Genomic DNA, 13,765 nt, shown 5'->3' with positions numbered 1-13,765 from the left:
AATTGTAAACAACGATCTAGCCAACTTAGAACCAGCCAGGCAACCGCCAAAGGCAAGGGAAGTGAAGAGGCTCTATGAAGCTCTGTGGGGTAGAATTGGACCCACAAATCCTATAATTCCAGAAAGCAAAGCCTCAGAGTTGTTACTAGGCGAGAGAATAAAAGAATTGGATATAAAACAGCGGCAGGGCCAGACGGACTTTTAAAGACGAACATCTCCAAATATCTGGCCTACCGATAATAATAGCTGAAGTGTTCAATATACTATGATATGATTTCTATTTTCCGGCCGCATGGAAGGAACGTTAATGTCTAAAGCTAACCAAGATGGAAGCAAAGTTGAGAATTGGTGGCCAATTACAATAGGCCCAATTCTCGGCCGAATTTTCTCATCTATCTTTGACGGACGGTTGAGAGAGGGCATCGCTCAAAATATTATGCAAAATGGATTCACATCCGAGAGCGGATGTAAAGTTAACATTGATCTATTAAATGCAGCATTGAATTACAGTAAGAGAAATCGGGGGCGGGGTGTATTCACAATTGTGGATATTTCCAAGGCCTTCAAAATATGATACCCCATTTTGCGATAAGACTAAGATAGAGGATGAGTCGAGTCCGTGATGATTGTGACTGGTGGCTGTAGATGTCGCTACTAGGGGTACTGCTATATTTTCTTCCTATTTAGAATCGTGGAATAAAAATCGGACTTCGGTCGCCGGGATTCGATCCCGCGTTCCGAACGTTTGTAACCTAATGCGCTAACCACTGCGCTACCGTCGTCCGTTAGTTGTTTATGTCGAGTAGCGGTATTTGTGCTGTCGAGTGCCGCTACAAGACCTTGCCTGGCGATAAAAGGCGTTCCGACCCCTATAATAGAAGTCATAGAGAAAATGTATAAAGGATGTAAGATCAAGTAAAAACAAAAGACAATATAGAGGTCGAGATTGAAATCCTCAGGGGAGTAAAGCATGGTGTTCCTTTGTCACCGCGGCTGTTCAACTTATGTTTTGAGCTACTGCTGAAAGAAATCGAAAAGAATAGTACCGCGAGCATAAATATTAATGAAGGAAACAAGATTCCTGTGCTGACCTTCGCTGATGATATCGTCTTGCTTGGTGAAGACGAGAGAGAGGCACAATGCCAGATGGACGAGCTTCACAAATACCTGGAGAGCCTGGGCATGAATATATCGGTCGAGAAAATTCAAGCGTTCCCGGTAGTAGACAAAAAGGACACCTGATTCATAAAGGGCCCTGAAATAAAGATCAACAACACAAGAATACCCGCAATAGACCCAGACGGAGCCTTCAGGTATATGGGTGCGAAAATTAGTCCATGGAAAGCCGTCCATTGTGGCATAGTAGTGCCCGACATTCTAAGCATGGTGAGAAAAGTAGGGTCCTTGAAGCCATGCCAAAAGATCGAATTATTGACAAAGTATATCTTCCCTCGATTCATTTACAACTTATTCATTAATCTACCAAGCGACGGTGTCTTGGAGCTTATGAATAACGAGGTCATGTAGGAAATTAAAGCGATTCTGCATTTGGTGCCATCGACCGCCACCGGGTTCTTTTACGCTCCGAAAAATTACGGAGGATTAGGGTTACCGAGATTCGAACACTTAGTGAAGCTTGGTACCCTGAGGAGCGCATTAAAAATAAAAAGATGAAGCAACGAAACAGGCCCTTCTTCCTGGCGGGAATTAAGCACGGTAATTTTTTTAAATTGGACATATCCTCGTTGTCTGGTTGTTTTGGGAAAATTGTTTATTATAAGCCCTTTTGCAGCTGCAAAGGGAATTCTGAAGTTTATTTAATTTTTCAAAATTTTTCTTTGGACGTCATTGAAACCGAAATTGTAAACGAGAAGGAAGAAAAATTTTTGTCGGGGTTGAGAAGGTATCTAAATCAACACACAAATTTTTTGACTCCTGACCAGATGAGGGCTTTGCTTTTTGAAGACAACATATTCGATTTGAAAAGAAAGACGTTAACAGCTGGAAAGTGTGACTACCATTTGATGGGTGCGTGTCAATGTTTCTTACATACTAATGTGCCTTTTTCGAAACTAGAGCGAGACACTTTTGTTAAGGAAGAAACGAAATTGGTTCCGTTGATAAAAAATACTACTGCTATTTTTGAATACAAATTAGATAAAGATGTGGTTGTAACTGGGAAAATAAACCATCCTCATGCCATGTCCGCGGCTTCGCGGTTGTGTTGTGAGGAATGGGTTTTGCCTAACCTACATTACGACAATAACGTAAAAGGCACGTTGGAAGGCGACGAGGCGTACATAGTGGATGTTGGGGCGAACTATGTGCGTCACGTGAAAAGAAATCGTTTTAACATACACTGCTGCGTGCCTTGTGTCGACGTGCGGGATTCCGCGCGTAAAACAGAGGGTAGCCACCATGCGGGCGTTACTGAGAAAAGGAAAGATCGGAGAGAATATCTTCCGTGATTACGTGTATCCTGTGTCAACCAAGCGCGGATGTACGAGACTCTCGCAAGATTGTTTTATTAAAGTTGCGTATGGTATGGCTATACATTTTCAATATGACATTAAATTTGATGACCTGGCTAAGACATTTGACGTTCACAGGATATAAATCTTCTGGAGCGTTATTAATTTTGACGTAAAAATTTTTTATAAATTAAACTGGTTCATAACGGAGCAACGAATTAATTTCGTTAAGAAGAACGGGAGAATTTATTTCTCTTTCGTTAATGACCCGTCTTTGAATTATTCACGCGATTTGAATGACTATATGCGTATTTTTATTGAGCAAGTTGTTGTGACGCTAAAAGAGGCAAAAGGGGCAACCAAACACACGGTCTCAGAACAACAGGTGCCGAATCTTAGTTCAAGATCGAGAACACTAAAGTCAATTCAACCAAGAGAAAACCATCGTGCAAATGGAAGAATGGCCCGCTGGTCGCCCATTCAACCGATGAAAACAGTGACTGATGTCAAATGTCACACTTAAGAGAATCAGGAAATCGAATAAAGCACGTAAACGATAAGTCCTACATATATACATAGAAACGCGCATACTACGGGGAACAGTTCACTTCAGTATTTTCTTGCCCCGTGTTCGATCTACGAGTGTGGAAGCATATTAGCAAACGATATCCCATCTAAAAGAGGAGGTGTTATGTTCGCGCAACATATTTTCATTCATATTTATTTAGAGATCGTACGTTCGATTTAGACTATGGAAAACTTGGGACCAACGCGAAGCAGAAATCTTTTAAACGAAAGCCTCATGAACGCCACGATTTCTTCCTATTCAGCAATACTACGTTTCCCCCAACTTCTAAGGCGTGAAAGGGTAATAAGAAAGGTTAGACGGGTTCAGTCGGTCGACAGATTCGCTACGAGAAATCTCTGAAAAATTGGGTATCGAAATCACACGCATCATCGACTTTAGTAACTATGCGGTACATCGAATTGCTATTAAACATTATTTCACATTACCTTTTGACCCTCGGTGAAACGTATGGTCAGAAGGATTCGATTCTTTGTCCGTCGCAATCGAAACTTAACTTCAATTTAATATCCTTTTTGAAATGTCATGTTTTCTAAAATAGAGTCTACACGTAGATACCGTTATTATTACACTAAACAGTCATAAGCCATTAGTCATAACGTATATAGCATGTCCATTTTAAGTGCATACGCGCTATTATTTCTATACATATAAAAAATAGGGAAAAAAGTTTCATATAATGAAATAGAAAAGGATTTTGACGAACATTCAGATTTAAACGAAATTGATGAAGATGAAATAAATGACGAAAAGGTCGAGCAGGTTGCAATAAAAGAGTAGAGAAATGTAAGTAACGAATCAGAAAGAAAACTTGAGGACATAGAAAATAATTTGAGAAGGTCAGGATGAGAAAGAAAGAAACCTCAAGGAAATGGCCAAACTAGCTCATATTTCATTTATGTTAGTTCTGCCCGAGCAGTCGAGCTATGCGGACGTGAGAACCGGCGCCTCCGTAAGTGCGACAAGTTTTTTTTTCATATTTATTAAAATTACAATCAATTCTCGTGTTGAGAATTTTTAGTAGTTTTTCTGGCGTGGCGCAGTGACATGGCTGATTATTTATAATAAGTTAATACTTATTATAGATAAGTATAATTTATAAGTAAGTATTTTAAATAATTAAATATTACTTAATTTAAATAACTAGTTGAAGTTTAGGTGTAGTGGGTAGTGTCTCTTCAGCTTGCGGATCTGGTCCGTCGTATCAAGTAGTCCAGTGATTAGGGGGTTTCGGTGTTTGTTGACTCTTTTGCTATATCTGTCGCTATATTTTGCTATTTCCTCTTTAACTGTGGGTATCTTGAGGTCGCGGTGTATTGTTTCATTGGTAACATACCAAGGTGCATCAATTAGGGATCTTAGCGTTTTCAATTGGAAGCGTTGAAGTATTTCAATGTTGGAGTTACTTGCTGTTCCCCATAGTTGGATTCCGTAGGTCCAGACACGTTTTATTGCGGTCTTGTAGAGGGTAATTTTATTCTGTATGTTTAGTTTGGAGCGTCGGCCCGTGAGCCAATAGAATTTTTTTAGTTTGTCCTTTAGTTGCTTCGTTTTATCTGAGATGTGTTTTTTCCAAGTTAGTCTCCTGTCTAGGGTCATGCCCAGGTATCTGACTGAGTCCTTGCTAGGAATTATTGTGTTGTTAATGGTGACCTGGAGGCAGGTTTGTTTTCGGAGAGTGAAGGTTACATGTGAGGATTTTTTTTTTCGTTAATTTGAAGTCCCATTTATGAAATCACTTTTCCATGGAGTCGAGACATCGCTGGAGAGTGGATAAGGCAATTACCGGGTCTGCGTGGATAGCTAATAGCGCTGTTGCAATTGTTATCTCGTTTGATATAGGTAAGTCGGCAGTGTAGATGGAGTACAGCAGGGGTCCGAGGACACTACCTTGGGGTATGCCGGATTCTATTGGGAATGTTGCGGAAGTGGCGTCTAGGCATTTAACCATGAATTGTCTATTGGTTAGGTAGGAATTTAGGATGGAGTAGTAGGAGCGAGATAGGATCTTTTTAAGCTTGTATAGTAGCCCTTCATGCCTACTTTGTCGAATGCCTGTTGGATGTCTAGGAATACCGCTGAGCAATATTTTTTATTTTCAAGGGTTTGGCTGATCATGTGGGTTATGCGATGGATTTGCTCTACTGTTAAATGTTGTTTCCGAAAGCCGAATTGGTGATCTGGGAGTGTTTTCAAGTCCTTTAGGAGTGGAAGGAGTCGATTCGTGAGCATCTTCTCGAATAGTTTAGACAGGGTAGGTAAAAGACTGATTGGGCGATAGGAGCTAATTTCATATATAGTTAAGGATAGCTTTAAAAATCGATGTGATGAGTGCAATCCCTTTTATGGGAAGTTCCTTGATTGCTTTATTGCCTATTAGGTCGTACCCTGCTGCTTTCTTGGGATTTAGGCGACTGATTGATTCTATAATCTCTGCAGAAGTGAAGGGTTCAATGGGAGGGGACATTTGGAAGGGAGTGTGCAGGTATTCAGTAACGTCCGCGGCAGCTTTGGAGGAGTGGGGTTTAAATACTTTAGACAAGTACTTAGCAAACAGGTTGGCTTTTGCTATAGGGCTACGCGCCCATCCACCTTGCGGACGGCGGATTGGAGGGATTATTTGTGGGGGGCGCGAGTTTCAATTTTGTAATTTTTGATGATTTTGGTTAGCTTTCTAGTTGCGTTGTTTAGTTTGCGTTTGTCATCCGGTGTTCTATGGGTCTCCCATACTCTTCTTAGTCTACGTTTCTCTGGTATTTTTTTTAATATGTAATGGGATATTCACGTTTGCTGATAGAAGTCTTTGTCGGTGTGGAGAAGCGGATAGTGTTTATTATGCTCGTGTTTAAGTATTCCGTGGCTGCTTCGATTTCTTCATTACTTTTTAGTGAAGTTAAGGCTGAAGTTGAGTGATTAAAGGCTTCTCTAAAGAGTTGCCAGTTGGTGAGTTGATTATAAATGAAGCCATTAGGTGTATTCTCGACAATTGTTGAACTGACTATTGCTATCACGATGGAGTGATCAGAAGAGGGATCAGCCGAAGAGTCGATTTGGACTATCTTGACGAGATGTTTTTAGTTATAAAGAAGTCAAGTAAGTCAGGTATTTTGTTAGTGTCACTGGTCCAGTATGTGGGTTCGTATGTGATAAGGTAGTTGAGATTGTTGGTTATTATGCTGTTTAAGAGGTTTTTGCCTCTTGCTGTAACCAGTCTGCTGCTCCATTGGGTATGTTTGGCATTATAGTCTCCTCCAGCTATGAATCTATTGCCCAGGGTGTCCAGGAAGTTATCAAAGTCTTCTTTGGAAATAGAATGTCTAGGAGGACAATATACTGCTGAAGTGGTGATTGTGCCATGGCAGTCTTCTATTGCTACGTTTGTTGCTTGAAGGTAGTCTTTTTGGAATGATGGATGTTCGTAGTGCTTAATGCTTGATTTGATTATGATTCCGGTGTCGCCGTGGGCCTTTCCGCTGGGGTGTTGGGTATGGTAGAATTTATAACCGTTTATATTCAGGTAGTTTTCGTCGGTGAAGTGGGTTTCCGATACGAGCATTACGTCGATTTGCAGGATGGTCACCTTGACAGTGGATGCACTTCGCTGGGGTTTCCGGTGATTTACTGCACTGGTCAGTGGGGTGTGTACCTGCACATTTAACGCAGCGGATATTACGGTTGCAGTATTTCCGCATGTGACCGTACCTTTGGCACCTTTTACATTGCACTATCTCTTTTTTTTATAAGAGGAGGTTGGAATTTGACTACTGAGTTCATTAATCGATTGATGTTATAAATTTGTTTATTATTTGGCTCTTGTTTTAAGTCTATGAAATATAAGGGTAGCGGGTTTTTCGAGATTCTATGTCTTATGTTGCTGATGTATGTTACTTCGTGGCCATGATTTAGGAGTTCGGACTTCAGTTCGTCCAAGTTAGTTGAGTGGTGGATGTTGCGTAGTACCACTCGAAAAGGTCTTTCTTGCTTCGGTTGATACGTGTGGTAGTTTGCGTTTATGGTTTTTAGTAGCTTAGTTAGTTTCCTGTAGGATTTTGAGTTAGTCGGCAGAATTTTGATTTGGTTATTGTTTATTTTACGTTTGTCTTCTTTGTTAATTTCTTTCTCAACGGACTTTATCATTGTTTGAATGTCGATGACGTCGTCAATGAAGATATGTGGGGGAGGGGAATTTTTACGTTTATTTTGGTCTGTTGGTGTTTCATTCTCTAGTCCATCTTCTCCTTGAAATCCTACTAAATTATCATCTTTACCTATAAATTCTACGTGTCTTGCAATTGTAATTTTATTAGTAACTAGGATCCTATTGTGGGTCATAGAATCTGTCTAACCACATTTGTATCATGAATGACGGACCACCCTCTATGTAACACAATACTATCCATATCTGCCGCTATGTTTGGTTGTTGTCCATGTTTATTCTTTAATCATTCATATTCATTCGTATTGTTCGTTAGGATACGTTTTTGTTTATTTATTACAATGACATATTTAAACACAAACATTTTAAATATAATATTCTTACAATATTCACGATTTTACTTTTATTTTACGAGATAAAAGTTACATTTATCGTTACACTTTTGTCATAGCATTATAAATTATTATGAAAATACATAAATGTTTTCTTTCTTTTTTATAAAGTAATATAATTTATTTACAACATATAAAAATTCTTCTTTTGCTACACCTGATATTAATTAAAAAGTACTATTTCTTGTGATGAATTACTATTAAGTGTGTTTTTTATAAATTTAATTTTTATGCCAATGTTATAAGAAATATTTGGTGACTTTGATCAGGTTACTATTAACATTCATTATTTTACGTTTTTTATTTTTTTTATATGTCCCTGTACAAAGCAAAATATTAGAGGAAACTTCCCAAAAATATTTATTTCTAAGGTTTTTCAATAGTACAAAAATATTTAATATAATTTATGAAAGATATTTCCCATTACTATTTCCCATTATTTGTTTTTAAAAACTAAACTTATGTTTAAATATACATATGGTAAAAGAACCAAATTTTTATTAATATAATCATAAAAGCATCACACATAAAAATAGTAAATTCGAAATAATATTTAAATGCTTAAATGCAAACATATTTCATTAATATATAACATTTAAATTAATTTTGCTTACAATATTCAAATTGTTTCTACCTCGCCAACAACAAGCAATAGCTTCAATTTCAAATTTTGCACCCTACAGCAATATTTTACGTTTAACGTTGGCGGTTAGATTTTGAATTACATGTGTATATTCATACGTGTGTTACTTCTCACCATTGGTAACTTTCCAACTTGGAATGTAGATCCAGCTGGATAGTTCTCCTTAAAAACTAAAGGAAAAGAAATGGCGCGTAGACATGTACACAAATATAACATACACTTATATAAATAAAACCATAAATTAAATCTTACATTCTTTGTAGACTTCATTTACATCACTAAACTCATTAATATCTTGTAAGAAAATTGTTACTTCAACGACTGTAAATAGATATAAAGAGTAAATATTATTAATGTTTAATAAAATGAATTATTAATATTATTAATCACTGCTGATAATGTTTATCATATCATATTTCTCGATCGTTTCAGAATTGAAAAATATAAATTAACAAATTAGAAAATAAAAAAAATTTTAAATAAATGAAACCTTTATCATAATTAGATCCAGCTTCTTTTAAGACATGTCAAATCTAAAGTAAAGATAAATTTTATATGAATGAAAATAAATAGTAACATTATGTTTAAAAATCACTTTTAGTACAGTACTTGCAAACAAATTATTCTGACTATATAACATATTTGTTACATACTATAATTAGTATATCTAACATTGATTAAATGCAATAACAGTATGTTATATGGATGTGTGATATATATTCATTGTGTACAAGGTATATGATACATTAAAACATTTTTAATTTATTTATTTCATTAAAAGAAGGGAACATACATAAAAATACAACACCTTCATATTAAAAATGTTTTATTTTTTACTCCTTATGATAAATCTGAAACAATGGGAACGTAAAATTTTTATAATTAAAATACTACATATGTATGATATATTAAATGATGACTTTTTATTGAGGTTTTCTCCTCAGTAGCAATATTCCCGATAGTCTGTAACAACGTTATAAATTGTTACGGCTATCAGGTGGATGGGATGCTAACCCCTACCCAGAGCTCGAAGCAAATACTTTACGTAACAATATAAATATCATTTATTTATTTAGTTATCCATCATTTTAGTTGTGTAATAAACTCTAATATTTGATAAAATGAGACATTGTGCTGAAAATATTGGCAAGGAGCTCTAAACTTACCATATTATTCATCTGGGACTTGGAGCTTTCCACCATTAATTTCTTCGATAAGCTCTCGTGGTGGCCTAAATTCAACGGTACATCCAACTGATTGGCATGTACCTAGAATTTCTTTTACAGTACCACTAAGGTACTTCGCCATGGACCTCGGTCTCATTGACCGAGCAATGGAAACAATGTCGTCAAACGACAGATTTCCATTGTGCTTTATATTTTTTATTTTCTTTCGGTCCCTAGGTGGCTCCTTTAAAGCCTTAATAATTAAGGCTGCAGCTGATGGAACCACTGCGATCGTAGCTTGCCTATTTTGAATTGTTAACTGGACGGTGATTTTTAAACCCTTCCAGTCACTGGTAGCTTTGGCGATATCATCGCCAACTTTCTTGGGAGACTATAAATATAAAGCAATATTTAAGCACTATATAAATGTTTTTTATTTATCAATAGAATGCAAAATAGAATCAAACAATGAAAGAGGAAGATCAATATTTACGATTATAAAATAGAATAGTTTCTCAAAAAGTTAGAAGAAATATTATTCATAAATAATTTAAATTTATAAAATAAAATCTTACTAAACCGAGTGGACCAATTTTTGGAGCCAGAGATGAAGTTGCTCCTACTTCACCTCCAACGCATCTTAGATAGACTATTGAAACAAATATGCACATGTGAGGAAATTTTACATTCTTGTAGTACATATTGAAATTAAATATTAAAAATATACCTATCTTGATTTCATTAGGGTCGAATTTAGGTGGCATTGTGATGATAACGTTAATACCAAAATGAGACACAATCGAATAAAAGAAATAGGAACAACACTCACACGTGGTAAATCTCGTTCGAAAAGAGTGAAAGAGGTTGTGAAATCGAGGTATGAAGAACCGCTGTAACATGAACTATATAACTCAACGTAGATTTACATTCAAGTCGTCTAACTGTGACATAATAACACATCATAGTAATAGAACAGTGCGGATACGCCTTTACAATTTATTAAAATATTCCTAAAACATTTTAATACGCTACAAACATCGAATACAGTCTACTGCTTTAGGTACTACAAAGCGTAGTAGAAATTGGATACCACCTCTTGCCGTTTTATGAAATGGTTGTTCGTATTCACGTACACTTCATGAATTTTCAAACTCGATTTTTCACAAACGAAGTTCCCAACGCAATTTTGTTATTTTTGATCTTCGTCTTATTTTGAGCCATAGAATCTGTCTAACCACATTTGTATCATGAATGACGGACCACCCTCTATGTAACACAATACTATCCATATCTGCCGCTATGTTTGGTTGTTGTCCATGTTTATTCTTTAATCATTCATATTCATTCGTATTGTTCGTTAGGATACGTTTTTGTTTATTTATTACAATGACATATTTAAACACAAACATTTTAAATATAATATTCTTACAATATTCACGATTTTACTTTTATTTTACGAGATAAAAGTTACATTTATCGTTACACTTTTGTCATAGCATTATAAATTATTATGAAAATACATAAATGTTTTCTTTCTTTTTTATAAAGTAATATAATTTATTTACAACATATAAAAATTCTTCTTTTGCTACACCTGATATTAATTAAAAAGTACTATTTCTTGTGATGAATTACTATTAAGTGTGTTTTTTATAAATTTAATTTTTATGCCAATGTTATAAGAAATATTTGGTGACTTTGATCAGGTTACTATTAACATTCATTATTTTACGTTTTTTATTTTTTTTATATGTCCCTGTACAAAGCAAAATATTAGAGGAAACTTCCCAAAAATATTTATTTCTAAGGTTTTTCAATAGTACAAAAATATTTAATATAATTTATGAAAGATATTTCCCATTACTATTTCCCATTATTTGTTTTTAAAAACTAAACTTATGTTTAAATATACATATGGTAAAAGAACCAAATTTTTATTAATATAATCATAAAAGCATCACACATAAAAATAGTAAATTCGAAATAATATTTAAATGCTTAAATGCAAACATATTTCATTAATATATAACATTTAAATTAATTTTGCTTACAATATTCAAATTGTTTCTACCTCGCCAACAACAAGCAATAGCTTCAATTTCAAATTTTGCACCCTACAGCAATATTTTACGTTTAACGTTGGCGGTTAGATTTTGAATTACATGTGTATATTCATACGTGTGTTACTTCTCACCATTGGTAACTTTCCAACTTGGAATGTAGATCCAGCTGGATAGTTCTCCTTAAAAACTAAAGGAAAAGAAATGGCGCGTAGACATGTACACAAATATAACATACACTTATATAAATAAAACCATAAATTAAATCTTACATTCTTTGTAGACTTCATTTACATCACTAAACTCATTAATATCTTGTAAGAAAATTGTTACTTCAACGACTGTAAATAGATATAAAGAGTAAATATTATTAATGTTTAATAAAATGAATTATTAATATTATTAATCACTGCTGATAATGTTTATCATATCATATTTCTCGATCGTTTCAGAATTGAAAAATATAAATTAACAAATTAGAAAATAAAAAAAATTTTAAATAAATGAAACCTTTATCATAATTAGATCCAGCTTCTTTTAAGACATGTCAAATCTAAAGTAAAGATAAATTTTATATGAATGAAAATAAATAGTAACATTATGTTTAAAAATCACTTTTAGTACAGTACTTGCAAACAAATTATTCTGACTATATAACATATTTGTTACATACTATAATTAGTATATCTAACATTGATTAAATGCAATAACAGTATGTTATATGGATGTGTGATATATATTCATTGTGTACAAGGTATATGATACATTAAAACATTTTTAATTTATTTATTTCATTAAAAGAAGGGAACATACATAAAAATACAACACCTTCATATTAAAAATGTTTTATTTTTTACTCCTTATGATAAATCTGAAACAATGGGAACGTAAAATTTTTATAATTAAAATACTACATATGTATGATATATTAAATGATGACTTTTTATTGAGGTTTTCTCCTCAGTAGCAATATTCCCGATAGTCTGTAACAACGTTATAAATTGTTACGGCTATCAGGTGGATGGGATGCTAACCCCTACCCAGAGCTCGAAGCAAATACTTTACGTAACAATATAAATATCATTTATTTATTTAGTTATCCATCATTTTAGTTGTGTAATAAACTCTAATATTTGATAAAATGAGACATTGTGCTGAAAATATTGGCAAGGAGCTCTAAACTTACCATATTATTCATCTGGGACTTGGAGCTTTCCACCATTAATTTCTTCGATAAGCTCTCGTGGTGGCCTAAATTCAACGGTACATCCAACTGATTGGCATGTACCTAGAATTTCTTTTACAGTACCACTAAGGTACTTCGCCATGGACCTCGGTCTCATTGACCGAGCAATGGAAACAATGTCGTCAAACGACAGATTTCCATTGTGCTTTATATTTTTTATTTTCTTTCGGTCCCTAGGTGGCTCCTTTAAAGCCTTAATAATTAAGGCTGCAGCTGATGGAACCACTGCGATCGTAGCTTGCCTATTTTGAATTGTTAACTGGACGGTGATTTTTAAACCCTTCCAGTCACTGGTAGCTTTGGCGATATCATCGCCAACTTTCTTGGGAGACTATAAATATAAAGCAATATTTAAGCACTATATAAATGTTTTTTATTTATCAATAGAATGCAAAATAGAATCAAACAATGAAAGAGGAAGATCAATATTTACGATTATAAAATAGAATAGTTTCTCAAAAAGTTAGAAGAAATATTATTCATAAATAATTTAAATTTATAAAATAAAATCTTACTAAACCGAGTGGACCAATTTTTGGAGCCAGAGATGAAGTTGCTCCTACTTCACCTCCAACGCATCTTAGATAGACTATTGAAACAAATATGCACATGTGAGGAAATTTTACATTCTTGTAGTACATATTGAAATTAAATATTAAAAATATACCTATCTTGATTTCATTAGGGTCGAATTTAGGTGGCATTGTGATGATAACGTTAATACCAAAATGAGACACAATCGAATAAAAGAAATAGGAACAACACTCACACGTGGTAAATCTCGTTCGAAAAGAGTGAAAGAGGTTGTGAAATCGAGGTATGAAGAACCGCTGTAACATGAACTATATAACTCAACGTAGATTTACATTCAAGTCGTCTAACTGTGACATAATAACACATCATAGTAATAGAACAGTGCGGATACGCCTTTACAATTTATTAAAATATTCCTAAAACATTTTAATACGCTACAAACATCGAATACAGTCTACTGCTTTAGGTACTACAAAGCGTAGTAGAAATTGGATACCACCTCTTGCCGTTT

General features: G+C 34.6%; 2 protein-coding genes and 2 pseudogenes across 2 annotated transcripts; all 4 read right to left on the bottom strand.

The window, feature by feature from the left end:
• Positions 1-7,753: 7,753 nt before the first annotated feature.
• On the bottom strand, positions 7,754-8,657 carry LOC117161299 (2-iminobutanoate/2-iminopropanoate deaminase-like; annotated as a pseudogene).
• A 400-nt stretch (positions 8,658-9,057) lies between these two features.
• LOC117161306 (large ribosomal subunit protein uL11-like) lies at positions 9,058-10,303 on the bottom strand. The gene is made up of 4 exons (XM_033342741.2): positions 10,142-10,303; positions 9,990-10,063; positions 9,415-9,805; positions 9,058-9,099 (listed from the first exon to the last, which is right to left on the bottom strand). The coding sequence occupies exons 1-3, from the start codon at positions 10,176-10,178 to the stop codon at positions 9,419-9,421; spliced, it is 498 nt and encodes a 165-aa protein (XP_033198632.1). The 5' UTR covers positions 10,179-10,303; the 3' UTR covers positions 9,058-9,099; positions 9,415-9,418.
• Positions 10,304-10,999: 696 nt separating this feature from the next.
• LOC117161301 (2-iminobutanoate/2-iminopropanoate deaminase-like) lies at positions 11,000-11,903 on the bottom strand (annotated as a pseudogene).
• A 400-nt stretch (positions 11,904-12,303) lies between these two features.
• On the bottom strand, positions 12,304-13,549 carry LOC143302838 (large ribosomal subunit protein uL11-like). The gene is made up of 4 exons (XM_076619351.1): positions 13,388-13,549; positions 13,236-13,309; positions 12,661-13,051; positions 12,304-12,345 (listed from the first exon to the last, which is right to left on the bottom strand). Exons 1-3 carry the CDS (start codon positions 13,422-13,424, stop codon positions 12,665-12,667), a joined length of 498 nt encoding a protein of 165 aa, XP_076475466.1. The 5' UTR covers positions 13,425-13,549; the 3' UTR covers positions 12,304-12,345; positions 12,661-12,664.
• Positions 13,550-13,765: the final 216 nt, after the last annotated feature.

Source organism: Bombus vancouverensis, chromosome 6 (assembly GCF_051014615.1).
Source record: "Bombus vancouverensis nearcticus chromosome 6, iyBomVanc1_principal, whole genome shotgun sequence".
Taxonomy (NCBI): Eukaryota; Metazoa; Arthropoda; class Insecta; order Hymenoptera; family Apidae; genus Bombus; species Bombus vancouverensis.
This window is presented reverse-complemented; position numbering and strand designations above follow the sequence as displayed.